Source organism: Condylura cristata, unplaced genomic scaffold, assembly GCF_000260355.1.
Source record: "Condylura cristata isolate star-nosed mole 26May11 unplaced genomic scaffold, ConCri1.0 scaffold00025, whole genome shotgun sequence".
In the NCBI taxonomy this organism is placed as follows: domain Eukaryota; kingdom Metazoa; phylum Chordata; class Mammalia; order Eulipotyphla; family Talpidae; genus Condylura; species Condylura cristata.
In genome coordinates, this window is record NW_004567126.1 from 30,467,720 (window position 1) to 30,482,363 (window position 14,644).

General features: G+C 60.2%; 2 protein-coding genes and 1 non-coding gene across 5 annotated transcripts; 1 reads left to right on the forward strand and 2 right to left on the reverse strand.

The window, feature by feature from the left end:
• Positions 1 to 2,836: 2,836 nt before the first annotated feature.
• Positions 2,837 to 5,633, forward strand: GAMT (guanidinoacetate N-methyltransferase). Its single transcript, XM_004689391.2, has 6 exons — positions 2,837 to 3,098; positions 4,084 to 4,229; positions 4,412 to 4,475; positions 4,736 to 4,803; positions 4,910 to 5,020; positions 5,296 to 5,633. Exons 1-6 carry the CDS (start codon positions 2,918 to 2,920, stop codon positions 5,434 to 5,436), a joined length of 711 nt encoding a protein of 236 aa, XP_004689448.1. The 5' UTR covers positions 2,837 to 2,917; the 3' UTR covers positions 5,437 to 5,633.
• A 632-nt stretch (positions 5,634 to 6,265) lies between these two features.
• Positions 6,266 to 13,420, reverse strand: NDUFS7 (NADH dehydrogenase (ubiquinone) Fe-S protein 7, 20kDa (NADH-coenzyme Q reductase)). 3 transcript variants are annotated; one of them, XM_012729761.1, is made up of 8 exons: positions 13,132 to 13,420; positions 10,797 to 10,830; positions 10,132 to 10,200; positions 9,721 to 9,835; positions 8,960 to 9,139; positions 8,837 to 8,883; positions 7,925 to 8,013; positions 6,266 to 6,431 (listed from the first exon to the last, which is right to left on the reverse strand). In XM_012729761.1, the coding sequence occupies exons 1-8, from the start codon at positions 13,403 to 13,405 to the stop codon at positions 6,334 to 6,336; spliced, it is 906 nt and encodes a 301-aa protein (XP_012585215.1). In that variant the 5' UTR covers positions 13,406 to 13,420; the 3' UTR covers positions 6,266 to 6,333. The 3 variants fall into 3 exon arrangements, with proteins under 3 accessions (XP_012585215.1, XP_012585214.1, XP_012585216.1); XM_012729760.1 differs by having other exon boundaries at positions 9,721 to 9,838; XM_012729762.1 differs by lacking the exon at positions 13,132 to 13,420 and adding an exon at positions 12,572 to 12,692 and having other exon boundaries at positions 9,721 to 9,838.
• Positions 13,409 to 13,482, reverse strand: TRNAN-GUU. Its single transcript has one exon. It is a non-coding gene; the product is annotated as a tRNA-Asn (tRNA).
• Between the last annotated feature and the right edge of the window lie 1,162 nt (positions 13,483 to 14,644).

The following is a 14,644-nucleotide window of genomic DNA, read 5'->3' on the forward strand; positions in this document are numbered from 1 at the left end:
GTCGGCGCGCCGGGCTGGCACGCCGGGCGCACGCGTGCCTGCAGGCTCCCGGGTTCAACCTTGAATCCCAAGCAGTGGTGGCGCGCGGGTCGGCCGTGCGTGGAGGCCAAGCCGGCCCCGATGGGGGCCACGGAAGGCGTCGCCGCCCGCTGTGCTCCAGCGCCCATGCTGTCCTCTGTGCCGAGAAGACACAGCGCCACAGACTCAGTCATTTGCCCAAGGTCACTCAGGAGGAACTGAAGTCTAGTCCAGCAGTTAGTGGTAGATGCCGTCATCTTGAAACCGGGTCCCTGTTAGGGCCCCGCATTGTTCTGCCCTCAGATGTGAGCCCTGCGGGGGCATTGGGTGGTTTGGGTCATCACCACTATGGATGGGATGATCCTGGCATCTAGCGAATGGGACCGGGGTGTCGCGATGTACGGGTCCCCCACCGCCTCAAACACAAAGAATAGTCCGCCCTTGTCAACGCAGAAGGTGGACAGGTGGACACTGATGATAATAAATCGCTGACTCGTATCGTTTTTTTGTCAGTTGGTGATGTGATCCGAACTTCTTAGTGACTTCCCACCCCCAACCCCTTCATACGGTAATTTATTCATCATCATAAATTAATGTAAAAATGGAACTAGGTCACAAAGCACAAAATCAAACATTTAAAATACACTTCAAGGGTCTCCCTGGTGGCAGAGGGGTTTAAATCTCAACACCTCCAAGCTATCGCCAGCGACTGTGGCCTGAGTTCCATCCCCCCCCCAGGGAGTGACCCACACATGTCACAGCAGACCTCTCCTGTCTCCCGACTGCTACTGTCAGCAGTGGATTTCAGTGGATCTGCCTATTCTGCTCTTGGCTGTGTAGTGAATCCTCTCACCCCACCTCTGGCCTATACCCCTGTTCTTGTATGTGGAAATAAATAAATCTTTAAAAGAAAAAAAACTGTGTATATACTTCAACCTCTGTGGAGTTTGCAAAACCTGTTGGCACCTACCTCATCCGTGGCCACAGAGGAGGCTTTCTTGCTAATCCCCACTTGCAGTTGGGAAACTCGAGGCCACAAGAGGCCACGGGTGGCAGGTGTCCTGTCCTCCCACTGGGGACTTTCTTCATACACCCTGCCATAGTAAAGGTTTGCAAGTCAAGGGAAATCAGTAACACCTGGCAGGACGGCTCCCTGTGGGGCCCAGGGGAGCTGGTTGAACACCTCCAAGGCAAGGGGAGACGAGAAGGTTGGGCATGCGCAGAGCAGGCCCAGGGGAAAGGGACAGGGCAGTGTTTCTTTTCCAGTGATGGAAGCTCAGCAACCCCCTTGAGGAATGTGGCCCCCCAAATGCTGACCCACGGCTCTAAACACACGCCCCGGGTCCTCAGCCCACAATAAGATAGAAAAAGTCAGACAAACCACACGTCCATCCTTGGTGACGGCTGCGCAGGACACACAGGATGTGGTCAAAGGTAGGAAGCCAGACATGAAGTGCTTAAACTAATTTATTTTTAAAAAACGACACCTACCAGGGATAAAATAACAATTGTCATGCACCTGCCAGGGAAACCACCTCATTATTAGCATCTCTTCGTGTTCACTTATCTCTTTCCAAAGATAACTGGATAGTTATTTTCCCCCTCCCCACTTCCTCCCTCCCTCCCATGCCAGGTAGCAAGGTGATGAAAATGGATTTGGGAGTTTCCTGGTGGTGCAGGGGTTAAAGACAGTGCTATCAAGTATGGCCAGCCATTGCCGCATGAGTTGGAACTCCAGCCAGGGAGGGATCCCCAGGGCACAGCAGCCCCCTCCTGTCTCCCTGCTGCTCCCCTCAGCAGTGGGTTTCAATAGGTCTGCCTGGTGGGCTTCCCACTCTGTCTCTGGAGAGTCCTCTCACTGCCCCGCCCCCCTCTATTCCATCCCCACTGCTGGCTTATACCCCAGTCCTTGTTTTCATGAAAAAAGGGGGCCCTCCCTGGTGGTGCAAGGGGTTACAGCACAGCACCACAAAGAAGCTAGCACAGCGGCTTCAGCACAAGTTCGGTTCCTCACCGCGAGAGTGACCCACAGGGTGCAGCAGACCTCTCCTGTCTTTCCTACTGCTCCCCTCAGCAGTGTGTTTCAGTACATCTGCCTGTTCTGCTCCCCACTCTGTCTCGGTGAGTTCTCTCAATGCCCCTGCACCTCTGGTCTGTACCCCAGTTCTGTGTCTGCCGGCCATGGGGGTGACCTCCCTGGCCAGGAGTGGAACTTGGGCTGCAGTGGCTTCAGATAGCTTCATAGTGCTGAGCTCTAACCCATTGTGCCACCAGGGAGAGCCCTGTTTTAGCCATTGTAATATGTTAAAATAGCATCAAGGTCACCCACAATTTTGGGCAAAGTCTGTGTGCATGAACCCTCCACCGGGATCTTGGGGTTTCAGGTGATCCCCAGCTTGGGGAGGTGGGGGAGTGAGTTATGACAGGAGAGGCGGCCTAGCCTGGTGGCCTGGGTGAGTGCTGTCACAGTTCTGAGCTGCCCCCTCCTGTAGGTGAGACTGCTGACAAGGCTTGGGGGTGCCCAGGCTCCCCAGAGGTGCAGTGAGGCCTCTCTGACGATGACATGATTTTAAGGACTTGAAGCACTGCCAACAGCGCCTGGGAAACCCTGAGCTCTCAGGCCTGCGAGGGGGGAGTGCCCTGATAGCAGGAATGAGCAAGGGACAGGCAGGTGCGGGCCCTGGGGGCGCCGCCCAAGGATCCACTGCCCGTCCCCCGTCGGGCTGCTTTTCGCACCACGGCCACTAGAGGCGGCTCCCGCTGCCCGGCAGTCGCTATCTCGTGGGTCCACCCGCCCCTTGCAGGACCCGCCTCCCGACCGCCCCCCGGCCCACAAGTCCCTGCAGGGACACAGCCGGTGCGTCCAGAGGAGTCCCCGGTGCGCAGTCCAGCCCGCAGTATGAGCGCCCCCGCCGCGACCCCCATCTTTGCGCCGGGCGAGAACTGCAGCTCCGCGTGGCGGGCGGCGCCGGCAGCCTACGATGCCTCCGACACGCACCTGCAGATCCTGGGCAAGCCGGTGATGGAGCGCTGGGAGACTCCGTACATGCACGCGCTGGCGGCCGCCGCTACCTCCAAAGGTAGCCTCGGCCCTCGCGGGGCGGGGGTCGCCTGAGGATGGGTGCTCAGGAAGGGGGAGATGGGGGGCCCACACCCGCTGCTGTGCCCTCTTTCCTCCTCGGGCAAATGGGGCTGCTAGAGGGGAGCTGGAGAGTAGAGGGGCTGGGGCGTGAGGCCAGGGAGGTGGGTGCTGCGGTCACGGGACTTGTGCACCATATGTTCCCCTAAGAAATGGAAACGTCCTGTGGGAATGAGGCCCTGGCCTCGTAGGTGGGCGTTAGGTGGGCTCCCGCTAAGTTGGGGATGGGTCTTCAGACCCAGACCTTAGAAGGAACGAACATCTGGGTGCTGCACGGTGGGAGGTGTCTTGGGGAAGCAACTGCCTGCTGTGCTCTGCGGGTTAAAAATAGCCCTGGGAAAACCAAAGCTGGGAGCAGCTGCTGGGTGGCCCTGAGTGCAGGAGGTAGTGGCCTGGGGGTGCTGGGAACCCCAGGGGGCCGGTGTGCTCTGGGCCCTGGTGTTCCCGCCTGGCAGTGGCCAGGGCAGGGCCCTGAGGGTTGTGGCTTTTCTCTGAGCCTCCAACTGTGGTGCAGTGGGGACCAGCTCCTCCCCTCAGATCATTCCAGGCCCTGGCCTGAGTCCTAGTCCTCCCTTAGCTGTCTGAGAACTTCATTGTGGGGAGGGCCAGAGGAGGAAAGTAACTGAATGAGATAAGCTACTCTCTTGCAAAAAACAAGGGCCAGGGTCAAAGTCCAAGGATCTGCGTCCCCCACCCCCACCCCCGGCAGCCCCCCCCAACCAGGCCTCTCCAGCCTGCCACCCTCTCTGGCCAGAAGCCAGGGCCCACAGTGACCTCTCAAGTCTGCTGTGTTCCCTCCTACTGTCCACCTCTGCCTGCGGCATACTGTGCCCTTGCCAGCCTTGTAGCAAGTGGTTCTCTGTCCAGGCCCTATCCTGCACCCCCTCCTACAGGCGTCTCCCTAGTGCCACCCTTTCTCTGCCCAGGGGGCCGGGTGCTGGAGGTGGGCTTTGGCATGGCCATCGCGGCCTCCAAAGTGCAGGAGGCAAGCATCGAGGAGCACTGGATCATCGAGTGCAATGACGGCGTCTTCCAGCGTCTGCAGGACTGGGCCCGGGTTCAGCCACACGAGGTGCCCGCCTGCCCCTCAACCCACTCCTGGGTCAGAAGCCGTGCCCCTGAGGGCTTGCCTGGGGCCACCACAGAGCTCTGGGAGGGTTTTCTCCCTTGGGATGGCCTGTCTCCTCCCTCGCAGCAGGTGGGGAGCCCCGGGGCCCCTCTGACACTTAGCCTTCTCTGTTCTCCCATCCCAAGGTGGTTCCCTTGAAGGGCCTGTGGGAAGAGGTGGCACCCACCCTGCCAGATGGGCACTTTGACGGTGAGGAGATGATGGGAGCGGAAAAGGGAGGCCTCTGCCTTGTGGAAGAACGAAGGCCTGTAGTGCCACCTGGGTGACAGCCTTGGGGCAGGGGACACACACACAGGCTGGCGCGCAGCAGGGGGCAGCACACCCCGACTACATGGACTGCACAAGACCCTGGGCCAGTGCAGCTCAAGGAACGCAAGGGCCGCCCCCGGGGTCCCCGTCCCCACGGGCAGTGAGCCCTGCCCGAGTATGGCGTCTGTGCTCCTGTGCAGGTATCCTGTACGACACATACCCGCTGTCTGAGGAGACCTGGCACACGCACCAGTTCGACTTCATCAAGGTAGGAGCAGGCCAGGTGGGGCCGGGGCGAGCAAGCGGGGCGTCTGCCTCCCACCCAGGCCTCTTTCCTTCTCCGTCACCCTCCCTCGGCCTGCTGTCCCGCCCAGGGCCACGCCTTCCGCCTGCTGAAGCCAGGGGGCATCCTCACCTACTGTAACCTCACCTCCTGGGGCGAGCTGATGAAGGCCAAGTACTCTGACATCACCACCATGTTTGAGGTACGGCCGGGAAGGGACTAAGTGAGAGCTTCCTTTCCGACGTGTGAATCCACAGCCACACTTTTCCTGCCCCGATTCCGCGCTGGCCACGCTGGCAAGGTGTGGGCTTGACCTCTCACCTTAGTGACATGTGGTGACAGCCGGGAAGGTGCCAGCACCTCGAGACTCCCAGAAGCTTGGGCTTCCATTCTCCGTGGGCAGATGGACCCGGTGGGGGCTGCTGCAGGTCCTGCCCACGCCAGGGCCCCAGCACTGACAGGCGCGGCCCTCCCCAGGAGACACAGGTGCCGGCCCTGCTGGAGGCGGGCTTCAGGCGGGAGGACATCGGCCAGCAGGTGATGGAGCTGGAGCCTCCGGCTGACTGCCGCTACTACTCCTGCCCGTGGATGATCACTCCCCTGGTCACCAAGCACTGAGCCCGGCCTCAGTTCAGCGCCCGGCCTCCCTCAGGCTTCGGGAGCCCCCGCCCCCCACTAAGTGCCTTTGCGGCTGGAGTGAGCCTCCGGCCACCGTACCCCGTGTCCAACGCGGGTCCGCCACTGTGTGGGCAGAGCCCCCTAACCTCTACAGCTCCCGTCTGGATTCTAGAGGATGAAATAAACGCTAATACTGGGCTCGTTGCCAACTTTATTTACTCTTCCTGGTCTTCTGAACACCAAGAAAAAAAGACACGCCAAGCCTGCTGGGGTGTTGCTGAGCCTGCCGGGACCCCCTTCCTGCCAGGCAGCCAGGACCTGCCCATTGGGTCCATGGGAACGACCCACCCTGGCTCCCTCTAGGTTGGGCCCACACAGAGTTGGGGCCCCAAGTCCAGATCCCCAGGTGGTGGGGTATCTCTGGGCTTGCCCAGCAGGCAGAACCACAAAATGAAAGCCAAATCTTTCTATCGGTCACCCCTCTTTAGGAGCCTGGCCTCCCCAGGACCCTCTCGACCCCTGGAAGTGTCAGGTCCACAGCCACACTGCCAGGTCTGCCTGCTGCTGACACAGCGCCGGGCAGCGGCAGCCTCGCCCCCTCTGACCTGGAAAAACCTGGTTCCATCTGCCCCAGGTAGCCCACTCCCCGCCCTCTGCTGGCGCTCCACCTGCTGCCCCTTCGGTGGCGTCACACTGGCCCGTGCTACGTGGCTGCCGTCGGGGCCTGAGCTCCACGCACCGGGAAGAATGACCCAGCTGACTAGTCCGCGCCCCCTCGACAGGCCCCTCTCCCGCCGGGCCCTCCCACATACAGGCGGGCAGCGCCAGGCTGGGTCTGCTAGGTTTATTGACCATGTTGAAATGACGACACGCTCGTGGGGTGGCCGGCTGAAGGCACTACCTGCGATACCAGATCTTCAGCCTCTTCTCGCGCTTGATCTTCTTCTGTAGCTGCAGGATGCCATAGAGCAGGGCCTCGGCTGTGGGCGGGCAGCCTGTGGGTGGGGTCGCCTCAGTCTCCGGGTCTCCAGGCCCATGGGGACGCAAGTCCATAGCCCTGGGACTCATCCAGCAGCGACTGGATTCCGAAACCGACACCCCACCCTCCCCGTGGGGCCCTGGCGGGTGACCTCAGGACTGACCTCTTACACAAAATGTGGGCGGCGGAGAGGCCCAGGCTGCCCCGGGTCTGAGCTGCTTTGTCCACCGTCCCCCAGCCCCCATAGTGACCTGGGAAGTGCTGGGAGAAGCTGAGGCTGACCCCAGAGGCCACACTGGCCTGTGGAATGAGCCCTTGGAAAGGAGGGAGACGGGGGAGACGAGGGAACAGAGTGGCCAGGGTGGATGTGGAGACTGAGCAGGGAACCTCCCAGGAGGAATGACCCCCCCGTCGCCCCTGTTCCCAGTAGCCCAGCTGGAGAAGCAGAGGCCACGCCACCTGCACAAGCGACGTGCCCAGGGCCTGACGGCAAGGGCTGCTACAGTGGCTGGGTAATCAAGGGGTGCTCCTGCCTCTCCTCACCCCACACCAGGCAGGAAAGGGCATGTCTGTGCCAGGACTGTCTCCCCACTCCTGTGGGGCCGCTCCCAACATATGACGCATCCTTCGCTAAACTACCTGAGACAGGTCTGGCTGCAAAAGGTACACAACAGATATTTGCAGAATATCTGCTAAAAATCATTTTCCAACCTTCTGTAATCCAAAGTGAAAACCTATTTTTCCACCTTTTGAGAGATGCCAACAGTGTTTTGGACGTCTTGGAATCAGAGACACAGGGTGACGCTCTCTACTCTTGCAGTAAGAGTGCAGTCCAGGGCAGCCGGAACTGGGGCCTCGTCCCCTGCCTGACCCCAAGCCGGGTGATGCCTGGGTGGCCAGTGTCGATGGCTGGCTGTGCACCCGGTGGGGGCTGTCATCTTACAGGGAGGCCACATAAAAGACTGCCCAGCAGAGGTGAACTTTAGGCACACGCCGATGCCTTTCAGGAGTGAGTGCGAATGCCACACAGGACACATTATGCCAACGGCACACGTCTTGCTCAGAAAAGGACAATGAACTGCAGGCCCTGCCTTGTCACTTGCTAAATCTGGTGCCCTGGCAAGGCCAAGGTCTGAGGGAGTCTCACCACCAGTTCTGAGGATGCGAAGTCAAGGACAATATTCTTGGTTCCCAGGAACCATTTTCTGTCTCTACATCACTTTCGGGGCTTTATTTCTGTCAAGTGCAAATACATGAAACCGTAGCTTAACAATGACCGAAACCAGCGGGTCCACAGGGTCCAGCTGGCCTCTGGCGGGACTGCCCCATCGGGGCGAGATCGCAGCCCTGGACCGGCCAGGCCTGGGCGTCACTCTTCCCCTGGCCTAGTTCACTTGTCCATAGCCTAGAAACCCACCTTCCGGGCGGGGCGGGGGGGCACACGGGCACTCCGTGCCACAGGGACGAGTGAGGCAGGCCCGCCTGCCTTGTGCCCGGCGTGGACCTTACCTGGGACGTAGATGTCCACGGGCACGATCCGGTCGCAGCCCCGCACGACCGAGTAGGAGTAGTGGTAGTAGCCGCCTCCGTTGGCACAGCTGGAAGGGCAGCACAGGAGGGCAGCTCCCGTCACCCGTCCCTCTCCCCCACGGGGCCACCCCTAGCTTGCCCCAGCCTCCAGCTGTAAACACATGCCGGGCTGTGAGAGAGGGCAAGAACCTGCGCTCAAGCCACAGGCAAGACAGCAGCCACCCGGGACCCCGTGGGTGCAGGCGGGACGCCGGCAGCTCGCGCCCGCAAGCTCCTGCGGGGAGACGCTGCAGCGGAAGCGGAAGCGGAAGTCCGCGCGCGGGTCCTTCGCGGCCAGGCAGCAAGACCGCCGGAGCCGGACAGATGCGATCCCGGAGCCCGGGCTGCAGACGGGGAGGGAGTGCTCTAGGGTTAGGAGCGAGGTATGTTTTCTTCTCAGCTCATGTGATGCACTGACGTCCGCAGAAATCACATACTTTAAAAGGGTGAGTTTTATGGAGTGTGAAGTTCATCTTAAACAATCCCAGCAACTGAACAGCCTTGAGCTACGTGTGGCAACGACTCAGTCTGGGCCAGCTAGGTGAGAGCGCAGGCCCACAGGGCGAGACGCGGCGACATGCTGAGAGCGAGCGAGAGCGAAAGCACAGGCAGCCTGGACAGGAGGGGGACGGCGAGGACCAGGCGGGGGACGCTTGGGGGAGGGCCGCGTGCATGGACACAGCCGAAGGACTCGTGATGCCCCGGCGGCGTGTGACTCCACTGGTGTGAGCCAGGCCCGGGTAAAAGCGATCAGAGAGAAACCAAGCAACAGGGCTGCAGGACCCGAGCTGGTGCGCGGCAGGCGTGCCAGCCCCCGGACAGCGGGGCCACCGGCCCTCACCTGGCACTCACCTCCCCATGGACACCACGTAGCGCGGCTCTGGCATCTGGTCATACACCTGGAAGAGAGGGCGGGTCTGTGTGCCGAGCGGGCCTGGCACAGGCGGGCAGGCGGGGCTCGGGAGTCAGGCGCACCTTGCGGAGGGCGGGCGCCATCTTGTTGGTGAGCGTCCCGGCCACGATCATCACGTCCGACTGGCGGGGGCTGGCACGGAAGACCACACCGAAGCGGTCCATGTCGTAGCGGGGCGCCGCCATGTGCATCATCTCCACGGCACAGCAGGCCAGGCCGAAGGTCATGGGCCACATGGAGCTCTGGGGGGCACGCAGCAGTCAGCCCGGCTGGGGGGGGGCCGGGGTCGGGGCCTCGGCCAAGGTGATGTAACAGAAAAATCTCAATTTCCAGTCTCATGAGAAACATCACACTAGACGCCGCCCCCCAGCCCACCCTGAGATCCCCAGGCCTGGCAGGCATCCCCGGACGCTTGTAGCCAGCCGGTGCTGAGGCCGGGGGCTGACAACAGGAATTAGTCAGCGCACCCAGGCAACAGCGCCCCCCAGAAGAGCAAAATGGAGCCAGAGCAGCAGCGATGAGCCGCTGCATGACGAGGAGGGAGGCGGGCGGACGCCAGAGGAGGGGGAGGCAGTGAGCCGACCTGCGGCTGACTTGGAGGTGGGAGGGTCACGGCATTTCTGCCGGAAAACAGCCACTGTTGTCAGCGCCATTACGTCTACAAACATCATTGTGGTCAGGAGGCGTGCACAGAAAACGGGGAGAACAGAACGAAGGGGCTCGTCTCCGCCGAGGACGAGGAGCTGCGCAGAAGGGGTGACTCCACGCGGCTCCACAGGCAGGGGGCGCGGGGGGCCTGCAGGCGGGGGGCCGCAGCACTCACCCGGCGGGCCCAGTTGACGAGATCATCCAGCTTGGCCACCACATACTCGCCCCGGCTGCTGGGAAGTGTGGTGGGCTTGGGGACCACGGTTCCAGTCTTGGGCAGGGCGGGCTGGCTGCTGGCACAGGACACATTACAGGCAGGCATCAGCTAGGCAGGGAGCCGGGAAGGTGGGGACGCCGCCGCTCGGCCCGCACCCACGCCCTGGTCTCCCCGCTGCTCTCTAGGCAGGGCCTTCTGGTTTAGAGATGTGTAGCCTGGGCCTGGACGTGCAGGAGGGGACTGGGCAGGGTTCCTGGGGGGACCCCACTGCAATGCTCCGCTGGGTGGCGGGGGCGGGGACCTGGAGTGACATGGCTGATGTGCCAAGGTGGCATCTGGGGGTGTGGGCTCCCCGGCAGGTGGCCTCACCTGCTGGGGCTATCGGCAGTGGCACTCTGATGCACACCATGCACCTGCAGAGCTGCACACAGGCCCGAGCTGCAAAGAAAAAGAGCACACGTGAAGAGGAGCCCCTGTACCCCAAGGTGTCAAGACAGGGTGGGGACACTGAGCCCACAAGCCAGCCCCACTCTGCTGCCCGGTACGTGAGCATCTGTTGGCTCGGGCCAACCCGTTTTCTCCCCACGTGGCCACGTCACACTACCTGCGCCAGTCAAGGAATCGCAGCTGACTTCGGGCCTGCAAAGCCAAACGCGCACCCCACCTGGCCTGCACAGAAAGCCTGCACCCCGCTCTAGAGGCGCCCGCTCTCGTGTCATACTACTCTCACGCGCCCCATTTCCCCTAGTTTCGCAGTGAACAGGTTTTGTACACGTTGGAAAAAGTCATCAAAACAAAGCGAAAAGTCAGCCCGGGCCCAAGCCCTCCTCCAAGCGTCCAGACCCCACGCTAGGGAGACTCGATCTGCCGTGTCCACGTCAACACGGTCCTGGGGGCTCCACTTCCAGACTGTCCCCACTGCGGGGCGACAGTCCGCCTGTTCCGCTGCATCTCCCACGCCCGCCCTCCGTCCCTGAGTGCTGCTCAAGGACCCTCCCAGTTGCAAGCTGTATCTCCCAGAGGCCGGCACTCACCGCAGCGCAAGGATCGGGCGGAGCAGGCCTGGAGCTGCAGAGAGAACCACAGGGGTGGGAACTGAGTTGCAGGGGTTAGAAGCCGGGATTCCTGGACTGGCCTGCACCGTCACGGTCCACTCCCTACATGTTTGTCCACCAGGGTCCTCACCTGACCTATTTCAAATTCTACTTAATAAACACTTGGTAAAGAGCAGTCTTTCTGAATATGAGCTAATGTCGCTGCCCCGCTTAAAACCCCATGACCCCTGGAATAAGTCAGACCACACAGGGCCACCCTCCGGCCCTCACCACGTCTGCCTGCAGTACCTGCTCCCCACTTGCAGACCATCAGTCATCCTCTTGGGGCAGTTTTGGCTCAAGTGTCTGGGTTACCTGGCTTGCACTAGTCCCTGTAACACTGGGGCCTTCCTGGATTTCCCAGTGTCCATCTTGGGCTTGGCCAAGCCTGACAGGTGCGCAACAAGTAAGCAAACCCAGCAAGGCTCCAGGCACTGAGTTGGAAGAGCCTGGGTTTCAGACACAGTCACACAGCCTGCCTCTGAGGACTCTCTGGTTGAACTCTCTTGATTCTGTCCACAGAATTGTACATAGCAAAGCACCTCAGAAAGGGAAGCACAGAAGACAAGGCTTTGAGAGGCCTCCTTGGAGATCCTTTCCCAGAGGACGCACAAGCAAAGCACTGCCAGGCACAGGGGTCAAGGGGTGGGGAAAAGGTCTGGGGGCGTGAGAGTCCTGTGTAAAGGGGGAAACAGGCCATAATGGAACTGCTAGAAGCTGAATGTGGTGGCCCAAAACCCTAACCCTATCACCTCAGAGAGTGACTGCACTTGGAAGCAGAACCTGTCTCCTAGGGCCTCATCCAATACACCAGATCTTTTTTTTTTCAAGATTTATTTTTCTGGGGTCTCCCTGGTGCACAAGGGGGTTGAAGTGCAGCACTGTGAAGCTGGCTGCAGCCCCTGCAGCAGTTTGATCCCCGGCCAGGGAGTGACCCACACGGCAGAGCAGACCCCTCCTGACTCCCAGCTGCTCCCCTCAGCACTGTGTTTTTGTCAATCTGCCTGTTCTGCTCCCCACTGTCTCTGATGAGCCCTCTCACCCCCTGCACTTCTGGCCTGTACCCTAGTTCTTGTATGTATAGATGCATTTATTTATATATCTTTTAAAAAGATGTATTTATTTATACATACAAGAATTGGGGTATAAGCCAGAGATTTGGCGGGGGCGGGGTAAGAATTCACCAGAGGGAGAGTGGGAGCAGAACAGGTGGATCTACTGAAATCCACCCCTGAGGGGAGCAGCCAGGAGACAGGAGAGGTCTGTTGAGACTTGTGGGTCCCTCCCTGGCCAGGGATCGAACTCAGTGGCTGGTGAAAGCACTGAGTTTGACCCCTGGGCCACCAGGGAGGCCCTGCACCTAATCTTGACACCTCCTTTTTGGCATGTTCTAGGCTGGGCACACAAGCAAACTTCAGTCTCCCATCTGAGCTGTCCCTCTCTCAGCCTGTGTCCCCACCTGAAATTTAGGTCTTTGGATAAACTCACAGCAAAATAAATGTCCCTCACCTCTGAGGTGAAGGGGATTCAAAGGCCTCAGGTTCATGCATTCTTAACAGGCTGCAGGTGAGAATTAGTAACCCGGTGGAACTGGCATGGGAGAGAAAGTTGCTCTTTCTCTGTTGTCAGCAACAGATTCTAGGAAATTTTACTTTTCCTTCAATTCTGCGTGGAGCCAACAACTAGCAGTATTAACAGGACCGGTGGCTTCTTACCAACAGGAATTACGGTGTCTCTTAGCCCAGTCAGAAGCTGCAGACATTTCGAAGGAAAGCAAAATGTCCGTTCCTCCTTCATTCAAAATGACAGTAGCAACTGGAACTGGGCATATCGCGGCGTCCTGACAGTGAAACACCTGGGTGACTGACTCAGCGACGCGATTTTCAAACACTTCGACAGCTGCCCCTGTCTACAAGCCAATTTTCTTTACAATCTCTGCGTTGTACTCTGAGTCTCAAATCGCCTAACCCAAGGAGAAAGATCGCGGGGCGGGCCGGGCTGGGGCACCTGCCCTGCGAGGGGCCGTATCCTGCGAGGGGGCGAGCGCGCCCGCGCCGCGTGGCCGGCGGACCTCGCCCCTCAGGACATTTTTCTCGCCCGCCGAGGGCACAGCGCCCGCGCTGTCCCCCAGGTGCATTGGCGGCCGCACCCCGGACCCCGCCGGGCGCTCGTACTGCCGGGCCCCCGTATCTCTGCAGCACGCAGAACGCGGAACCCGAGCGCCGCAGACCGCGCAGAGCCCGAGAGAGCCCCCCCGGGGTCCCCGACCGCTCACCCGCCAGCGCCGCCATCTTGGCCTCGGCCTTCAGACAACCTCTGAGGTCCGTCCGCTTTAGCGCCCGGCTCCCGGGGCCGTCGCCCAAAGCGGCTCGGCTGGGGCGCAGAAACCGCCCGCCAGGCCGTTCCGCTTCCGTGACTGTCCTCCAGACGAGGACCCGTCTCTGCGCCGCCGCGCAGCGCCGTAAAGGACTCGGCGGCTCGGGGACGCGTGGGAAGCGCGTCAGCAAAAGCAGAAGCCCTGCTTCCTCTTCCCGGGGAATAAAAACCATCCGCGTCCCTGGGTGGGCTCGAACCACCAACCTTTCGGTTAACAGCCGAACGCGCTAACCGATTGCGCCACAGAGACGACGCTGTGGCTGCAGCCCCAGCGCAGACCTACATAGTTGGCCTGCCCCCGCCGAGCACGTTACACAAGCCGGTTGGTGGAGCAACAGACGCACCGCGTGGCTCGGGCTGAGGACCGCTCTCTGACAACCCGAAATAGCTCAGCTAAGGGAGCCTCAAACTGACGACTGCGGACTCCGCGTTTGACCCTGGTCTCGGCACCTTGGACTGGCCCAGCTTCTCATCTCCGGCCACAGGTATACGGTGTTTTCACAGCTCAGCCCCAAGATGTCACCCTCTCCTGCAGATGAGCGGGACTGCTGGTTCTCGGCATTTTGGAGGGCTCAGGCAGAAGCAGCTCACATTCCTAGCCCCGAAGCCCGTAGGATTCCAGCCCAAACCTGGCCTTTTCCTTTCTGCCCCATTTCTGGTTCCTTTTAAGCAGCTGGATTGGATGGAAGCAGTGCTAAGTGAACACCAAAACTAGCAAGCGTTTGCGAAAGTACTTTCCACTGTGCGTCATTTAACCTTGACAACCATCCTGGTATCGGCTTTGTCCATTTACCCAAGAGGAAACTGAGGCTCACAGGCAGAGTAAGTATGCACTCAACTGTCCAGTCTTCACCAAGCGCTGAAAGCCAGGCCTGGTACCTGAGGAGCCAAAGGCTTTGGGGCCACCACAGGACATGTCACCCAGGTGACAAGGGGGCCACACACAGGAGAGCAAACTTACAGCATGTTGGACAGTAATCAGAAACCCCTGCTCAACAGCTGGCGTTTTTCTTTTTAACTTAAATAAACTTTGCATTTTTGAATAGTCTTGTAGCAGAAATCTGGATTTACTCTGGGGCATGGAAAAGACAAGCTGGCTTAGGAATGGTGACGTCAGGTACAGCGCTGTGCTCGCAGGCGCAGGCACAGACCCAGGTCGAAGCCTGGGCCCAGACCAAAGACAGGCCACTTTTACACATACTGGCCAACGTTGGTTGCACAGACTGGTATTGTCTTACAACAGCCAAAACCGTTGGTGGGCTGGGAAGGGGAGCGAACAGTGGGAGGACTGAACCCTCCCTCGGATTACTCGAAGGAGACAGGCCCATCCGACGTTACCTGACTTGGAAATTTAACTCCAGTCCTCAGACTGGCCAGGGATCTCTGCCTGTAAGCAAGTTTGCGAGTTGCGC